The following is an 18,611-nucleotide window of genomic DNA, read 5'->3' as shown; positions in this document are numbered from 1 at the left end:
TACCCCAGGCGGCCGTCTGCTTCTCAGAACCTGTCCCTTCTCTCTCTCATCCCTCCTACCTCCAGAAGGATGGTGGCCTGGGGTTGCTGGCCCTGGCTTTCCCACTTACTTGCTCGGTGGCCTTGGGCAAATCCCCTTCCTTCTCTGGGCCCATTTCTTCCTGATAAGAAAATAAGCTGGAGGGGCACCTGGGTGGCTCAGTCAGTTAAACGTCCGACTCTTGATTTCAACTCTCGATCTCATGATTTGTGAGTTTGAGCCCCGAGTTGGACTCTGTGCTGACAGTGCGGAGCCTGCTTGGGATTCTCTCTCTCCCTCTCTCTCTGCCCCTCCCCCGCTCACGCGCACCCTCTCTCTCTCAAAATAAATAAGTAAACTTAAAAAGAAAGCAAATTGGAGTGATTAGTGACTCTAGGGCTTGCTTGGGCAGCACATATGCTAAAGTTGGAGTAACTATAATGATTTTTTTTACATTTTTTAAATGTTTATTGGGGCGCCTGGGTGGCGCAGTCGGTTAAGCGTCCGACTTCAGCCAGGTCACGATCTCGCGGTCCGTGAGTTCGAGCCCCGCGTCAGGCTCTGGGCTGATGGCTCGGAACCTGGAGCCTGTTTCCGATTCTGTGTCTCCCTCTCTCTCTCTGCCCCTCCCTGTTCATGCTCTGTCTCTCTCTGTCCAAAAAATAAATAAACGTTGAAAAAAAAAATTAAAAAAAAAAGTTTATTCATTTTTGAGGCAGAGAGAGAGAGAGAGAGAGAGAGAGAGAGAGAGAGACAGAGACAGAGTGTGAGTGGGGGAAAGGGCAGAGAGAGAGGGAGACACAGAATCTGAAGCAGGCTCCAGGCTCTGAGCTATCAGCACAGAGCCCGATGAGGGGCTCGAATCCGCGAACAGTGAGATCATGACCTGAGCTGAAGTTGGACGCTCAACCAACTGAGCCACCCGGGTGTCCCTGGAGTCATTAGTGATTCTTAACTTCTGGGGCAAATCACAGAGTCACAGAGTTTGTAAAAAGCTATGACCATTATGTACATAATTTCTGGCAGCTGCAGGAGTTCCTGAAGCCCTGGGGGTGGGGGTCGGGGGGCTCTCAACTGGGCTTCAAGTGAAGAATCCTTAGGTTCTTGGATCCTGGGAGAAGTCAGTAACGAGCAGCATTTTTGAAGGCCTGCTGAGGACCAGTCCATGGCCTTGTTCTGATCCGTGCTGCAATCCTTGACGCTCCGAGGGCTAGGCTGACTTGCCCAGGTGCTGAACTAGGGCCCCCAAGTCTGGTCTTCCAGAAGCCAAAGACAGTTCTTCCCATTTCGCGAGAGACATCTCTACCTTCATCTTCTTCCCATCCCCTCACGCCCCACAACATCATACCTTTTAGACCCCGCAGCCACTGCTCTTTTGCAGTCTGAAGTGCTCTCACCGCTTGTCTCTTGGGGTAAAGATGGAGGACCCGAGGCTCAGACGGGCTGAGTGGACTGCAAGGTCACACAGCGAGCACAAGGTGGGGTGAGTGGTGGAGAGCAAGCGGAGAGGTGGAGTTAGTGATGTGTGATCACTCCTGAAGTCCCGGAGTGGGCCGGCCTCTCCCAGCTGCAACTTGGAAGGCCAGCCAGAAGGGTGGGGAGGCTGTAATGAGGGGAAGAAGGCAGACCCCCCAGGGCTGGGCCTTAAAGAATGAGCCCAAGTTTGGTCAAGGAGAGTCTGTCAGCCCTAACAGCTTGGTTCTTTCTCCCTGCCTCAATTGTAGCCATTTTCCCTTCCAGGGCCTACCAAAATCTTCCTTATTTTCCGAGGCCAGCTTAAATTCTCCCCTGAAACTTTGAGCCCCACCCCCTCACTCATTTTTCCTGCCCTTTTTCTCCTCCCAAACCCGGGGCTCTTTGAAGGCTGGATGCTCCCCTACTGTCCCACAGGGCTGGAGCAGGGCAGAGTGGGGTTCAGTGAATCCAGGACCCGGAGGCTGCTGCTGGCTTGCGCTCCAAAGGGAAAGGGGCTCCTGGGAGTGTTCCACCCCCATTTTAGATGTTTCTAGTTCCTGCCTTGTCCCCACTCAGTGGGAAGGGACCAGAGAGGCAGTCAACACCCTACGTGTGAGAAGGCCTTGGGTGCTCAGGTCACCACCCCAGAGGGCCCCGTCCTGGGCCTGGGTCTGTCTCCTCAAGAGAAGAGAGATGATCTCATTAAATGTCCGTCTCCCCCCCCCCCCCCCCCCGCTGTTCCAGTGAATTACCCAGCGTGTTGGGGGGGGGGCGCTGAATACTGCTGGGGGTACAGAGATGCTTTTGATTTAAGAAACTCGCAACGGACAGGCCGCAAATGCCCACAGCACGACTCCTCTCGCCCCTTTAAAAAGCAAAAACCACTTGGCAATGGCCGCCCCAAACCCAGTCCCGCGCCCTCCGTCCCGAAGCTCATAAGCCTGAGCCCCGACGCAAACAACCCCAAACGGCCAGCCGGGAGGGCGCGGCGCCTTTAAGAGGCGGCGGGCGGCGCTGCCCCCTAGCGGCCGTCGCTGCGGCGCTTCCTCCGCCGCGGCGGGGTCCAGCGGGCCGCCCGGCCGGGTCAGCGCGGCGGCGGCGGCGGCGGCGGCCGGGTTCGGCGGGGGCGCGGGCTGCGCGCGGGGGCGAAGACGAGGACCGGGAGGCGGCGGCGGCGGCGGCGGGTGAGGACGGTGGGCCGGGGCGGGGCGGCGCGGGGGACGCGGGCGGCCGCGTGCGCCCCGCGGGGTCCGAGCGCGCCGGGGAGGGCACGCGCCCGGCTCGCAGCGGCCGATCGCACCGCCCCGGGCTCGGAGTCTGGGGCCGCCGGCGCGGGCGGGAGGGGGGGAGGAGGGGCCTCGAGGGGCGCGGGGGCCGGGCCTGCGCCGCCAGGGCCGCCGTGGGGGGCGTGGGGGGGGGCGCGTGCGGCGCGGCCCCCGGGCTCCCGGCCCGGGCCCCCGGCCCCCGGCCCGGCGCTGGCGATCTGGCGCGCCGGCGAGCCCCGCGGGCGGCGGGGGCGTGGGCGGCGGCGGCAGCGGCAGCCAGTGGCACGCCGCGCTGAGCGCCGCTCCCTCCGCCCGGGCGCCCGCCCCGGCCCGCCCCTCCCGGCAGGACTGCGCGCCCCGAGTCCCGTTCCGCGTCCCCGCCGCCGGAGGAGGTGCCCGCACGCTCGCGGCGCGCGCCGGGCCGCCACACTCGGCCTGTGGGCGATTTCCTCCGGACCCGAGCTCCCCGCCCGAGGAGGAAGATGCAGACCTTTCTGAAAGGGAAGAGAGTTGGCTACTGGCTGAGCGAGAAGAAAATCAAGAAGCTGAATTTCCAGGCCTTCGCCGAGCTGTGCAGGTAAGGAGGGACGGGGCCCCGCCGCCCGGGGACCCCCGGCCCGAGCCCGGTTCAGCCTCAGCCGCTGTTTTGGGAGGCCGGAGCGTTCGGGAAGGAGCGGTGCTCGGGGACATCGAGTCCCAGCGACCAGGTGGTTGTGGTGGCCGCCGGCGGTGCTCGAGGGGAGCGGCGGCCAGGATGGGCGGTGTGGCACGGACCGGGGCTTCCAGGTGCACCGTGACCCTCGGTGGGGAAGCCCCCGGCTGCCTAGAGCGCGTTGGGAACGCTGCTAAAGGTGGCAGAGGGACCTGGGAAATCGGGGGATCCACGCTGTCTGCCTGTGGCTGGAGGTTACTTTTGGACTGGAGTGTTTTTCCTCCTTCCTTCCCTTCCCTTCGTGGAGAAGGGCAGCACTGTTTATGTGTTTGCAGACCACCTACTGTGTGCCCCTCGTGTGCAGCCCTTGAAGCTGCCATTGCATGTCACTGGGTTAAGCCTCTGTGCAGCGAGTAGCAGTACTTGGCATGTATGTGATGATTTGCTGTCTCATTAGAGCGTCGCACCAGCTTTGAGAATTGACCGGGGTGGTGATTCTGGGCCATGTGTCTGAGAAGGGGGAGCTATCTGCAGAGAGGTAGGGTACCCTGCCCCGGGTCCCACAGCTAGGGAGTGTCTGGTGCAGAGGAGGTGGGGTAAATGCATGTGGTGTAGAATGGCCTTCCTCCCTCCGACAAGCTCCCCCCCCCCCCCCCCCCCCCCAGCTGGTGCTCAGTGGTGGAGATTCATGGTGTTTTAATAAGATTACATTCCTAGTCTATTATGGAAGCATCCACTCTTGGGTCAGGTATACCTCACCTTGTTCTACAACTGTGGCTTTGCCTCTGGGAAGCTGTTAGTGAAATCCTGTTCTTATCGAAAGCCTAAGAGAATCTGGTTCCCCAAGCCTTTTGCGAAGTCTTGATGGAATCCTTTTGTTATGCAGTGTCTCCACTTGGTAGATTTGATTCTGGGAAATGTGTTCCACTTACATTTTTGTCCCTGTTGGGTCCCCAAACATGTTGCAGAATTGAACAGTTGGGCTTCCTTATCTCCTGGTGCTCGGAACAAGTGGTGAGTCTGAGCTGGCCTTCACATGCTGGCCTGGCTTGTGCACTTCTGTGCCCCTGATGCCTGTCCCAAGGCTTGTTGCTCCTTTGCCTTGGCAAGCCCTGCAGGCACTCTTGTCCCTGCAGCCAGAGGGGCGCACCTTGTGTGAAACAGCTCCTGGCTCTGCATTTTTTGGCCTAGGGATGGAGTTGGCTGCCATTTCTCAGGCTGGTCTCTTAAGGAGAAAGCAAGCTTTTCATGGTCGGTAGGGCATGCCAAGCAGCCCGGGAATTCACAAGGAAATCAGGAAATCAGGAGGAGCTTGCAGCCAGAACTTTGAAAATGGGTCCGAGGACTTTTGGAACGTTAAAAAAGGACACTTGAACTTTGCGCCACAGATACATACAGGGAAAAAGTGTCCTAGACACAGGAGAAATGTGAAGCCCCTTTGACATGTTTTGCAAGCCCCTTTCTGCTCCTAGACTCCAGAGTCATCTCAGACTTGGTAGATCCCAGTTAATACCTTGCACCCTTTTTTCCCCAAGGTCTGTCTGTATTTGTGTCATCCTGTGTCTGCAGCTAAAGCATGAGGCTTGTCATCTGGCTGGTATGTTTTGCTCGTTAATTAGGAGGCTCTCGCAAAAACAGTTCCAGCCCAGACTCGGGGCTGGGTCCTGCTGCTGGACTTGCAGATTGCCTTCCCTTCCCACAGACATCCCCTGCCTTTAAGCAGGGCTGGAGGGGTGTTCAGGGCAAGCCCTGAGATGTTAACCATTCTGGGGGAAGTCCAGCATGGAGGGTTAATTTCTCTGACAAGGTTGTTGCCTTCAAAGTCTGGATGCCTACTTCTGGCCGGAATATTGGCTTCAAAGAGAAGACAGAGAGCGTCTGGGTCACTCTAGAACCTCAGGAAGCCCACTTGTGTTTTCATTAGGGAAGCTCTAGATATAGTGTTTTTTAAGCTAAAGAAGGAAAAGAAAACACCAAGAAAGAGTTTTTCTTTTTTTCCTCTTCTTTATTACTTTCAGGGCAGCGCCCCCTTGTGGCCACGTTTCTATACTTGATGCAGAAAGCTCCCATTCTTGACCCGGTGGCCAGAGCCCTTGGAGGTTGCTGTGCTCTTGGTAGGGAAAGCTGCTTCGATTTCAGTGACCCGAGAGGTGATGTGGATGGACATGTCACGTTTTTGACATTCACAGTCTGGAGGTGCAATGCTCCTGCTTTGATGGATGATGAATTGCCTGTGACTTTCTCTGATGAGAAAGTCCAGGAATGTTTGAAAATGATCTGAAGCTCTGCTCCGAATGTTTAGGGCAGTGTCAGCGCCAGAGAGCATGACCCGAATGGACCAGATGAGTTGTTTAGTTGGATGTCAGGCCTTGTAAAAACCTTCGAGCAGGAAGGGATGTTGGGGATCATCTCCTCCAGCCCATTTGTTTTATAGATGGGGAAGCAGGCATGAGAAGGGGTAGGTTCCATACTTTTGTTCTTTTTTGTTTAACTTCTAGAATGAGCCCAACTTGATGACCTGGAGACCCCCACAGAAAGCCCTTTCTACTTGGGCACCTCCCAACAGTAAGGCGGACCCGCTCTTCCCTTCACAAGGGTCCAGCTGCTGCCCTGTTATCCCGGAGACACTTCCTTGCCTTGTTCCGCCAGGGGGGCATCGCATGTGGATGGTGGCCGTAGGGGGCTGGTACCTGGGCCTGGATACGGCAGGTGGGCATAAGGGCCCACCCTTCACACCCTTGGGGCACCTCGATAGGACAGCCCTCTGACTAGTCAACAGATGGGCCTTTGACTCCGCTTGTTTTTAGTGGTACTGTGTGTTCCTGTCACTGTCCTCGGTTTCTTCTCCCCTCAGGGATGGGGACATGGATGAGGCTCTGGTTTGTGTTCTCTTTTCCTCTGCCATCCTCCTTGCCCTTCTGCTCATAGTGGAACAGCCTCACAGTTCCTTCACATCCTCTCCTGTGCCCTTTTCTTTCGTTTTCTTCTTCTTTTTTTTTTTTTTTTTTTTAAATTTTTTTTTTCCAACATTTATTTATTTTTGGACAGAGAGAGACAGAGCATGAATGGGGGAGGGGCAGAGAGAGAGGGAGACACAGAATCGGAAACAGGCTCCAGGCTCCGAGCCATCAGCCCAGAGCCTGACGCGGGGCTCGAACTCACAGACCGCGAGATCGTGACCTGGCTGAAATCGGACGCTTAACCGACTGCGCCACCCAGGTGCCCCTCTTCTTCTTTTTTAATGTTTATTCATTTTTGAGGGTGGGGAGGGGCAGAGAGAGAGGGAGACACAGAATCCGAAGCAGGCTCCAGGCTCTGAGCTGTCAGCACAGAGCCCGCTGCGGGGCTCAAACCCCTGAACCGTGAGATCATGACCTGAGCTGAAGTTGGACGCTTAACCGACTGAGCCACCAAGGTGCCCCTTTAAAAAAATTTTTTTTTTTAATCTTTTCCTTGTACCCTTTTCAAGATGCCCAGAAGGGACTCCCAAGAGGAAGCCAAGAAATGAAGCTGGTAGTTGGAAATGTTGGGGGGTTTTTGATTTTTGATTTTTGAACTTCTCCGATGTCTCGTTTGGAAATGCTGGCTGGCCCCCACCTCTCTGTTCCCTTTGTTTTCTGTGTCTCTCCTCCATTTCCTCACCCTCCTACCCTTTTCTGTCCTGTGCTTGAACCTGTACTGGGGGAGGTAGTGAAAAGTCACAGGATGTCACAAAGCATTTTGGTGTAAGATGTGGGCGGCCCGCTGTCTGTCTTTACTGTTCCGTCAGCTGCCTTTTTAATGCAGTCCTTCCTGGTACCTCATGTCACTTCATGCTCCCAGCAGCCCCGGACGGAGGCATGGGGACACCGAGGCCTGGGGAATAGAAGGAAGAGGCTCCCACAGCCCGTTCAGCTTTCCTGTGCCCGGTCCTGAGGCCCCTTCACCGGGGGACATGGCTTCCGTGTTAAGTCTCTTCTGTGCCCAGGTTAGGCCGGGGCTTCCTGGAGGCTCCAAAAGCAGAAGAATGTCTGTGAGGTTCTCTTCCTTGAGAACCTTAGAGGCCAGCACGGCCCACTGGGCCCACAGGAAACGTGTTTATGGAGCAATCTCAGGCCACGTTATCATCGCAGACCGTCCCACCAGGGAACCTTTATTCAGTTCCCTCAGGGGGAATGGGGCCCCGGGTCCACTGAGGCTCAGGTTGACTGAGCACCTTCTGCGGGGGGCAGCAGGTTGGGGAGCAGCAGGGCAGAGCCCCTGTCCTCGTGGAGCTGGGAGTGTGGTGTTGACGGCAGCCTGGGCTAGGGAAGCGGGCCAGGGAGGGCGTGAGGGTGCCATCAGGCCTTCCCCTCCCCTCCTCGTCCTACATTCCTTCCTTGAAGAGGGGGCATTTCGAAGGTCCCTTTCTGCTGGGGTGGCTGCGAATTCTGGGCTGGAGTTCTTTCAGGACATTCTTAGGGGGAAGAAGGAGCATCTTTTCCAGGATTAAGTGATGCTGGTCTGTGGGTAGGTGTTGCTCTCTTTGTCTCAATGTCTGGATGTGCACCATTTTGGGGGTGTGGGGGTGGGAGGAGGTACTGACCAGGTTTCCTTTGCACCAGTGCCCCGAGACCGTCCATAACTCAGCCTTGCAAAGAAACGCTTCCTTCCCGCCTCCAAGGGAGAGAACTGGACTTACCGATGGCAGAAGACGTCCATCTGGACAGTGTTGGTCCCCGGCCTGCTCCACCACAGACCACCCGTGTGACCCTGGGCCCTCTGTGCCTCAGTTTCCCCACCTGCAAAGCGAGGGTGTTAGCACTGCATAGCACAGGGTGGTTGTGTACGTGAAAGGAGTCAGGACTCCGGGCATGTGAAGTGCCTGCAAACTGTAGATGGTGCCTGCTGCTTGTTTTTAGAGCTGTCCTTGGGGAGTAGGGGAGTGGGCTTCCGCCCAGGGAGGCCTCTCTGTTCCAAGATCTTTGGCACTTGTGGGTCTAGCATTCTTGGCCTGGGCCATTTGCGAGGGACTCTGAAGCCCATGATGGGTGCTGCCCGATCACCCTGCTGGGTGTGGGCTTTGTGGGGCCATCAGAAGCCGCCAAGGCGGTGCCCATCCGGTGGGGTGGTCTCCTTTAACACGGGCTCCCCCCCACCAGGAGGCAGGGGTGCCGTCCTCCCCTCATTTACGGATGAGGAACCTGAGAAAATCATACACTAATGCAAGATGGCACTTCCATTTTTATTAAAGTTTGGAGATTCAGGGCGCCTGGGTGGTTCAGTCGGTTAAGCATCTGACTTGGGCCCAGGTCATGATCTCACGGCAGGTGGGTTCCGGCCCTGCATTGGAAAATTGTGCTGGACTTCCAGAAGATGCTGAGTCTTGATGAACAATCGTGTTACTATTAATGGTAACTCTTATCGTTTTCTTTATCTTTGTGAACACTTAATACGTGCGTACGTCAAAAAAAATATCAAGAGTACTCAGAGGACAACAAAAAGTCAGTGACTCCCTTGTTCCTGGGTTCCTGTCACTCAGGGACAGCTGCTGTCGGCAGCCTCTCTCTGTAGATGTTCTGTGCAGACGGGCACACGCGTGTTCTGGTCTCTGCATATGCCCGCGTTTCATTTCACGGAACACCGTGTCTTATAGAAATAGCACATCTCTGCTCCTTTGGGAGGTAGATCCATATCGTTACCCTCCTTTATTTACTGGCCGAGTGGTCCAGCTCCTAACATGATGGACTAGATCTCGCCCCTCTGGTTGGCCTCTGCCGGTGTAGACAGTGGGGCAGCGAGCGCCCTGCCCCATCGCCTGGGCACTCCCTGCCAGATGAGTGAATGCTGGGTCAGAGGGCACAGGTGGCTCACTTTTCCAGGGGAGTCGTAAAGCTGCTCACAGAGAGATAGCACTGCCCACAAGCGTTAGCAAATGGGAGAGCCTGTTAACCACACCCTCCTCGGAACAGCCCCTGGCAAACGTTTTTGATCTTGGCCATGTGCAGGGGTGAGGTGGTACTTTTGATTTGCATGTCTCTTTTGACAGTGAGATTGATTCATGCTGTCTGCGGGGGGGGGGGGGGGGGGGGGGGGGGGGGGGGGGGGGGGGGGGGGGGGGGGGGGGGGGGGGGGGGGGGGGGGGGGGGGGGGGGGGGGGGGGGGGGGAGGGCGACTGCATGAGGCAGGCGCCAGCAGGCACGGCGGCCTGGGACCTCCATTCCTAACCACCAGACCATCCTGCCTCCACTGGTTATGTCTCCCGCATGGTTTCACAGGCTCGGGGCATTCAGTAAATGCTTAGTGAAGTGCCTCATGAGTGCAGTTCCTGAACAGTTGGAAGTAAATAGGGTTTCTGTTCCCACTCGTATTGTGAATTCAGCTGGTAAGCTAGCTTTTTGAGGGAATGTTCTGGTACCTCCTTTTTTAAAAAGTAAGATTCAGTTTAGAAAGCCAGGCATCATTCGGGAGCTGTGCACCCACTCCTTCGCTCTTCCTGCATGAATCGGGCCGACCTCAGCCTTTCACCCTCCACCGGCCCTGGGGAAGCTGGCCTGGGCTTGTGTGGCCTTGCGTGGGGAGAGTGTTGGTTGGGTTCCCAAGGGGGAGACCCAGGCCTGGCGGGGTGGGGCAGCTTGTTCCAGGTCACACAGTGAGATGTGTGTGTTGGGGGCGCTTACCTGCTCCCAAGACCGCCGTGCCCTCCCCACTGCCTGCCAATGCCTCTTAAATAGTACTTCCTCCAGAGTTACGGACCAGGGTGCCTGGGGAGCAGCCAGGCCTTTCCCGTTGGGCCGTTCGAATTCCGCCTGGTGCTTTGTCTTGCCTGCTGCAGGCCTCCCTCAGAAAGCAGTCGCCCTGTGGCCCGCACCTCCCCAGCTGGGCCTCACAGGCTGGTTTGTGTAGGCCCGTCATGTGCCAGGCTGAGGATTGTGACAGCTCCTGGGGGTGGCTCTGGCACTGCCTGTGGAGATTGGAGAATCATTCCCATGAGGAAGTCCCAGGCCGACCCTGTCGACCGCTCTCCGTGCTCCAGGCCGGCCCTCCGGCCCCTGCAGGGAGAGGCAGGACACGCAGTCAGGCTGCGGTCCCTCCGAAAGGCAGCTTCTGAGAGGTACCTTTAATTTCCCTTTCTCTTGGAATCTTCAGCCCCTAGTGGGTTCGTTCTTTCTCTCCGGATTTGCGTGTTGTCTTTGAAGGTGCTTCCGTAAAGGTGGAGACCGACCGGCAGTTGTGTTTGGGCAGAGACCCAGGGCCTCCGATAGCGCCCGTGGTGGGAGCACCAGAGGGTATCTCTTCGTGGATGAGGGAACTGACTGGTGGGTTTCGGAAGCCTTTTGCACGTCCGTGTGGCTCAGCCAGGAGCCACTTGTGGCTCTGGAGTGCTCTGGGCCCAGATGGAAACCCTGGGGTGAGAGGAGAAGGAGGAGCCCAGGCCAGGGAGGAGCCCCTGAGCTCCGTTCCTTCGTTCTTTTATCCACAGAGCAAGTCTCGAGCATGCACCCAGCCAGCGGTGTGCTGGGTGCCGGTCCCCGCCCTCAGGCACCTGCATACCCGGTAAGGAGATGAAGGTGAGGGCAGCACACAGACCACTTCAGTGCTGCGCCGTGTAGCTCGTGCCGGGAAGCCCGCAAACAGGAGAGAGCCATGGCCAGGGGCGGCCGAGGCCACCGGAGCGCTGTGTGGTCACAGGAGGCCTCTCTGAGGAGGTGACATTTGGCCAAAGAGGCCGAGAGCCCCGTTCTTCTAGGAGCTGAAGAGCTACAGGGTGGGCTCCGTCTGCTGCCTAGAGGCCACACTCCCTGGCTCGCCTCTGTTGTAGCCCTGGCTTCTGTGTGGACTGTGGGCAGCTGTCTTGGGAAGGGCGGGCTGGTTTCCACTTCAGACAGGTGGCCAAAGGAGGCAGTAGAGTGTCCTTGGTGTCCTTGTTCCCGGACGGTGTGATGGGCCAGGTGGGTGGCCCAGGGACCTTCTTTCCACCTGAGGCCGTAGCTGTGATCTGGGGGCTGGGACAGGAGGCCACATGCTCCCCTAGGGTCAGGCCCAGTCCAGCCTCTGTGTTCAGGAAGGAGCAGTGAGCCGGGAGCCTTGGGGATCCCCTGGCCCTTATTGGTAGTCCCTAGGCCAGCTGACTTTTCCCCTTTCCCAAAGCTCAGGTTTGGCCTCAAGGCGGAGTCTAGGGGTGGCGGATGGAGGTCACCGAAGCTTGCTCTCTTTAGTTTATCTTCCTCCAGGCCAGTGTTGGTGAACCTGCCCCACAGAAGTGGCACCTGGAGGCCCTGCTGAAATATACACATCCTTCAGTCTTCCCTCTCCAGAGAAGGGGCCTGGTGGCTTTCTCTTAACATCAGTGCCCTGGTGATTCTTTGGGGAAACCCAGAGTACGTTACTAGGCCTCACCCCCAAACTGTTAGCCACGTTTGTGTCGAGTTAAACAGGCGAGAAGTGGTCTCTTGGGGACAGGTCCTCTCCAGGAGGGCACCTGGATGTAAAGGTTCCCCGACCGGTTCGTCTTGGGGGTCCCCACGGGGCACTTCTGTTCCTCAGAGCACACACGCCCAGCTCTGCTTCCTGGTTGCTGCCCTTTGGACAGTCTTCTCTCCTCTTTTAAACATTTCTGACCTCTGGCTGCCAGTCTGTGCTGGAATTATTTAAAGGTGGATCCCGAGGGACTGGCCTGGCCAGATGTCACACCGGTCAGCGGTCCAGGGCCCGGAGCAGAGGCACAGCCCGTGGTATTTCCCTTCTCGGTTTGCTCTGCACCCCCATTGGCTTCCCATCAGAGGTCTGTGTGCTTGGGTCTTGGAGCCCGAGCCATGAAGCCGGGACTTGGGGCTCGCCCACGCGGCCCTCCAGGCTTCAGCAGGACTGTGGTGATATTCCACCCCATCCCCAAATCGGTGGCTCACATCAGAGCCCCGCGAGAACCCACCACGGGTGGGGCACTGTTGCAGGTCGGAAGTCTGCCCTCCAAGGTGGCTGGCGTGTGTCCACGTGTCAGATGAGAGTGGCAGGGCTGGGATTTGCCCCAGGGGCTAGCTGACCCCTGAAACCACACCATTTCTACCCTGTTCGGTGGCCTTCGCCTCCACCTTGAACGTAACGTCCGAGTACCATTGGCTTGATAACCACTTCAGAAGAAAAGCAAGGCGTTCTTTTCTGAGCACTCTCTGTACAGTTACGGGGCCCAGAGGGGTGGCGGGTGGTGGGGACGGCAGTGAACTCGGAACACAAGTCTTGCCCATCTGTAGATGACTAGACAAGCCACTCTGCCTCCCCTGAGCCTCTGCTCCTCTGCCTGTAAAGTGGGCATAATTCAGCCACCTCTAGGGCTAACAAGCATGGCAGATGCTTAATAAATGATAGCATTCCCCCTGTGTCCCAGGAGGCCACCTCCCCAACCTTCCTACCTGTCCAAGCTGGGGCCTGGGGCCTCTGACATATCTCTGGTGGGAGCCCTCGGCCCAGGGCAGATAGGTGGCCTCCCTGCCTCCCTTCCTGATCCTTTCCTGGTGTGGGGGTCCTCCAGTGTCAGTGACCAGGCCATGCCTCTGGCCTCCCAGCTCACTGCTTCCTGGGAGGGCCTGGGGGTGGTAGGTGGGTGCTGAGAGTTTCGCTTTCATTTCTGCCTCACACCATATTTCCATCCAACGTTGGAGGGCTGGGGTGTGGAGGTGAGGAAACGTCTGGGACCCCACCCTGGGGTGCTTGTCCTAGCGAAGGTTCAATTATTGAGTGCTTACTACATGCTGGCCAGTCTTGGGTTCTAGGGACCCATATAGCAGTGAGCACCCTCTGCCCCCAGGGGCAGCCCCAACCCTTCTAGGGAATGTTTGCTGCACTGGGCCCTGACGAGGGGCGGGTGCTACAGGAGGGTGCGGGTTGTGTGGAGTTCTGTTCTCCCAGGGGTCTGGGGGACCCTCGGAGAGGAGAGAAGGGACATATTGGTGTGTGTGGGGTGGTGTTTGTGAGACCCCAGGTGCCTATCCTGGAAGGGCTGGCTCCTGCCCTTGTAGGATCCTGGGCATCTTTATGAGGAACATTCAGTGCTGTGGGATTGTTGGTTTCTCTCTAGGCTCTTTACTTTTAATTTAACAAATATTTATTTTATTTTATTTTATTTTATTTTATTTTATTTTATTTTATTTTATTTTATTTTATTTTATTTATCGATTTATTTATTTATTTATTTAATTTATTTATTTATTAATTAAAAGTAATCTCTGTGCCCAGTGTGGGGCTTGAACTCACAAGCCCAAGATCAGGAGTCATCTGCTCTACTGACTGAGCGAGCCAGGCGCCCCTCTCTTGGTTTCTCTCTGGCATTTCCTCTTTGCACCCACCCATCTTACAGATGGGGAAATGAAGGCCCAGCAAGGAGATGTATCCCCAGAGTTGTAGAGCTGGTGGGAGGGGCAGCTTGGAATTGAACCTGGCCTTGCTGACACTAAAGTTTATTTTCTATAATATTGGATTCTTTTTCTATGTTTGTTTGGTTGTTTAAGGTTTATTCATTTTTCAGAGACTGAGAGAGAGTGAGCAGGGGAGGGGCAAAGAGAGAGAGGGAGACACAGAATCCGAAGCAGGCTCCAGGCTCTGAGCTGTCCTCAGACAGGGCTCGAACTCACGGACCGTGAGATCATGACCTGAGCTGAAGTCGGACGCTTAACCGACTGAGCCACCCAGGTGCCCCAGTGTTTATTTATTTTTGAGAGGGTGGGTGGAGGGGCAGAGAGAGAGGGGGACAGAGGATGTGAAGCAAGCTCTGTGCTGGTATAGAGCCTGATACGGGGCTCAAACTCTCATGAACCTTGAGATCATGACCTGAGCCAAAGTCGGGAGGCCCAACTGACTGAGCCACCCAGGTGCCCCAATACTTTATTCTTAAAATTAAAAAAAATTTCTTAAAAAATGTTTTTATTTATTTTTGAGCCAGAGAGAGACAGAGTATGAGCAGGGGAGGGGCAGAGGGAGAGGGGGACACAGAATCTGAAGCAGACTTCAGGCTCTGAGCTGTCAGCACAGAGCCCGACGCGGGGCTCAGACTCATGGACTGTGAGATCATGACCTGAGCTGAAGTCGGACGCTTAACCGACTGAGCCACCCAGGCGCCCCTTAAATCTTTATCTTAAAATGCATTGCAGGATTCTTGAAAAGAAAAGGAACTCTGACCATTCCCTCAGAGGCCTGTTCCTGCCTCTCTGTGAGCAGGTATGGGCAGGGCTTTGGGGTCCTGTTGGGAAGGAGTTCTGCTTCCTGAGGAATCAGCCTCCAGACCTCTTGGTCTTCACTTTGACTTGGGTGCAGCCAAGCTGTGGACTTTACTCAGGGCGCTTTGGGTCCCTGGTTCCTCACTGCTCTGGGGAGGAAGGTCCAGGCTTGAGCCTTTGGGCCTCACGGAGGCCTTTGTCTGTAAATTGGGAAGTGTCCCTGCAGTGAGGAGGGTGCTTCCTCCGTCCCCTGGGGTCACCAGTGTGCCTGCCTCTGGTGTGGAGGGGCGCTGTGGCGTCCTCCTCCAGAAGCGCAGCCAGCCTCTGCCAGAGACAGCAGAATGTCCCTGTGGCATTATTTTCAGCAAAATAAGAACAGTTCAGCCCCAAAGTAACAGCGCTCTGGGCCTGTCACTGTGCTCTGAGTCTTTCAGTCCATATTTTGAAACTGAGGCTCCAGGAGGGTAAGCGACCTTCCCGGCTTTCATGGCTGCTGTCTCCTGGGGGTAGGAGTTGAACAGCGGTCTGCATGAATCCAAAGCTGTCCCCTTGACCATGATGGAGGTGTGTTGTTTTTGGTAGGTGGATCCAGAGGATGACAGGATGGCTTTCCTTTTGTTTGTGCTCTTTTCCAGCGCCTCATCCTCAGCGCCCATAGGTTATTAGCTTTTTCCCATGTCCCTCTCGGTTCCATTTGGCTGTCCTCCTTGCCCAGAGTCAGGAAATTTAGGTGCTGGCTCTGTTGATCTCTGCTCAGCTGGGGAGGCCGGCCATGGATTCCGAGTGATGTCCTGGGGACAGTTGTGATCTGCTTGGTGGTGGGGTTTGAACCCTGGTTTGGCCTCTTACTGGATGGGTGGCCCTGGGTGCGTTGCAGCCCCTCGCTGGGCCTTGATTTCTTCCTTGTTAAGAGTCGGCCTTGTGCCCGTGCACAGGAGGTGCTCAGCGTGCAGACCTCCTCCTTTCTTGAAGGGGCCAGAGACCATCCTTGAAGGAAAAAGGGGGCTGTCCCTCACTTCCCTCACCTGTCATCAGACCCTCCGTGTCTACAGGTGACAGCAGAGAAAACGTCCTCTGCTGAAGTGCAGAGGTTTGCGATCTTGGAGGAGTAATTTTCCAGAACCTTTGAGCTACAAGAGGTCTTTGCAGATGAGGATTTACAGCTCGGGGCGCAGGACTTGCAGCTTGGTGCCCACGGCTGTGTGGCGGGCCAGGCTGGGCCTCTGCTCCAGAGCCCACACGTGTCCCCACTTTGGCCTCCAGGGAACCGAGTGTGAGGGTGAAGCAGGGTCTGTTCTGTTCCGGGCTGTCGTTGGCAGACCCCACCCCTGGTCAGGATGAATTGTTTCGGTCCCGGGGCCCAGAAGGTTGGGGTCCCTCCGCCACCACTCACCCCTGCAGTCTTTCCCATCTTTCCTCCAGCCTTGCTGGGAGTGCTGAAGGGCCAGCTCTTTGGATTCCGGAAGCTTCCCTGGGAAGGGTAGGGGAGTGGGCAGCCGTGTGGGATGCGGGCAGTTCTGTGGGTGCTTCTGCACTGTCAGCGGACGGGGGCTCCCCTAAGAGCGAAACCTGTGGACCTGGCCACGTGCCCGCAAATCTGTCCCCATTGCTGAGGACACCGTGGCAGCTGTGTCATCTAGTCCTCTTCCTCTCTCAATCAGTGTCGACGATGTCAGAATGAAGTTAATGACCTGAGCAGAAAGTCAACTGTATGATTGATTCCTACAAGTCACAGAGATGATGGGTTCCTGCGTAAACCTCAGTGCCAACTAGGTTCAGTAATGATGGGGCTCTCTGTGAGTGTTCTCTCCATGGAGAGTTCTGGCTTCAGGCATAGGTGGAATCAGGTGCTCAAACGATGTCTCAGGACCTGGCCTCTCATGTTGGCTTTGTTCCCAGGCTGGATGGTTCCAGGTGAGTCCTCACTCTGACCTTTATCCTGAACCAGGCAGTGTGCCGAGTCCCTCGTGTACTCTCATGTGATCTGCACTAAAGCCCGTGAGGGTGTGGGCTTGTACCCCTGTCTTCTAATAGGAGAAATGGAGGTACAGAGAGGTTGGGTAACTTGCCAAGATCACACAGCTAGCAGGTGGCAGAGCTGGGATTCAGGCCTGGGTAGGTTGGCCCCAGGGCCTCCCTCCAGCCTGGGTGCAGGTCCCAAGGGACCCAGGATTCATTCTGAGTGGCCCTGATGGATCAGCCTGAGCCACATGCCTGTCCCTGAGCCAGCTGCTGGGGCCAGGGAGTGCCTCTTTCCCGGCCACATGGTCTGGGTGTGGGCAGGGCGGACCCCACACAGGAAGTTGGGGACTGCTTGCTGAGTAGATTGTGATGGCTGTTGGGCATTCGGGGTGGCAGGGGCGCTTCCTGGTTCTGGGTTCTCCGGCCGGCTGCGGTGAGGGTGGGGGCTGCTTTCTGCCAGCCTGAGGGGCCACACACGTGGTCTCCTGGGCTAGGGTGGTGCTCCGGAGAGGGGAGTGAAGAGAAACCCCACAAGTCAGAGCCAAAGGCCGGGCCCCTGGCTCCATCTTCGTCCTCAGATAAACCCACAGCCAGCTGGACACAGGTAGATTCCGAGGGCCCTGGGCCCAGGGGTCTGGCGCTGGGCATCCTGGAGAAAGAGCTTATGTAATTCTGCCTCTAGGGATGGAGTTTGATGGGACCTTGGGGAAAGGCCAAGGCTGCCAGGAGTCCAGCGTGAAGGCTGATGATGTCCTCCCTGCCCCACTGTGCTGTGTGGAACCTTGTTGTTGGACAGTGTTTTGGGGTAAACCAGTCCCATGTTATGTAAACTATTACTGATGGCCTTGTCCCGTGCACAAGGAACGTTTAGAAAGTGTCTTTCTTTCCCAGACCAGGAGCCTGGAGAATATCGCAGCTATAAACTGTCCGATTGGGGCTGTGGAACTGGAGGGGGGCTCAGTCCACCCTGAGGTGGGGAGTGTGGGTGCAGGGCACGTAGCTGGCCTGTCCTGTCCTGTCCCTTCCACCCTGAACAGGCCCGGTGGGAGCTGTGGGGAGGACACACTGGGAGTGGTTACACCTGGAAGGGGGAGGAAGTGAATGGTGAGTGTCCACACCCAGGCTTGCACACTTCTCAGGGGCCCAGTCCTGCAGGCCCCGGGTGAAGGGGCTAGGCTGAGGCTGGGAGAAGGCTCAGTGTGGTGGGCCCGGTTAGGGCTTGAGGTCCCTTGTGGTTCCTTTCTGGAACTGGTGAGGAAGTGAGGACCATTGAGGAGCCAGTGGCTGCCCAGCCCAGAGCCCTTGTCCTGCGTGGCAGGTTCCTCCACCCGGGTGTTCCAGAATTCTCACAGGCCAGTGGCTCTTCTTAGTGGCATGGCCTTCTGAGGCAGATAGATAGAGGTGGTACTTGTGGGACAGGAGTGGAAGTGAGGGCGATCCTGGGCTCTCCCTTTTGCTGTGCCCACTACAGACAGCAGGCAAAGCTGGCCTGATCTTTGTGAGCCCCAGAGGACCTTCTTGGTGCTGTACAAGGTGGCAGGAGCCCCGGTCAGGGAGCTGAAGTCCTGCTGTTTAGTCGTGGGGCCCTCATAGGAGTTCTTATTTGAGGACCCTCTCTCAGAGTCCTGGGAAATGAATTTGTGACACACTGCTTTCGGTGTAGCCGGTGAGACTGCTGTTTGGACCTGAGCGGTCACGCCGGACAGGAAGAACTGAGGGAAGTACTTCGTATCTGTTACGTGAGGCTGCGAGGAGGGGTCATTTCAGTTTATTGACTGATAAAAATAGAGCCCTTGAAACCAAGTTCAGGGAGTTCGCGGACTTGTCTGCGTGAAATTCCAGAGTTTCTCTTGAGTAGATTCATATCTGACTTGTGAATACTTTAAAAAAAAAACAAGAAAAAAAAAAACCCTTTCTTCTTCTTCTTCTTCTTTTTTTTTTTTTTAAATGTGAGAGAAAGGAAGGAAGAGAGAGGCAGAGGGAGAGGGAGAGAGAATCTTAAGCAGGTTTCATGCTCAGTGCAGAGCCTGATGCAGAGCTTGATCCCGTGACCCTGGGATCAAGACCTGAGCTGAGGGGCACCTGGGTGGC

General features: G+C 56.5%; 1 protein-coding gene across 2 annotated transcripts in view; it reads left to right on the top strand.

Moving 5' to 3' along the window:
- The first annotated feature begins 2,611 nt into the window (after positions 1 to 2,611).
- The window catches only part of ITPK1 (inositol-tetrakisphosphate 1-kinase), a 180,431-nt gene continuing 164,431 nt past the window's right edge, over positions 2,612 to 18,611 (top strand). Inside the window, exons 1-2 of one of the 2 annotated variants that reach the window (XM_043556882.1) lie at positions 2,612 to 2,657; positions 3,085 to 3,315. In XM_043556882.1, the coding sequence (XP_043412817.1) occupies positions 3,221 to 3,315 (95 nt within the window). In that variant the 5' untranslated portion in view covers positions 2,612 to 2,657; positions 3,085 to 3,220. The remainder of the gene's footprint in view (positions 2,658 to 3,084; positions 3,316 to 18,611) is intronic. The other variant, XM_043556883.1, reaches the window with a different exon arrangement.

The sequence above is a fragment of the Prionailurus bengalensis genome, chromosome B3 (genome assembly GCF_016509475.1).
Source record: "Prionailurus bengalensis isolate Pbe53 chromosome B3, Fcat_Pben_1.1_paternal_pri, whole genome shotgun sequence".
Lineage (NCBI taxonomy): Eukaryota > Metazoa > Chordata > Mammalia > Carnivora > Felidae > Prionailurus > Prionailurus bengalensis.
Note: the sequence above shows the minus strand (reverse complement) of the source record. Positions and strands in the feature narration are given on the sequence as shown.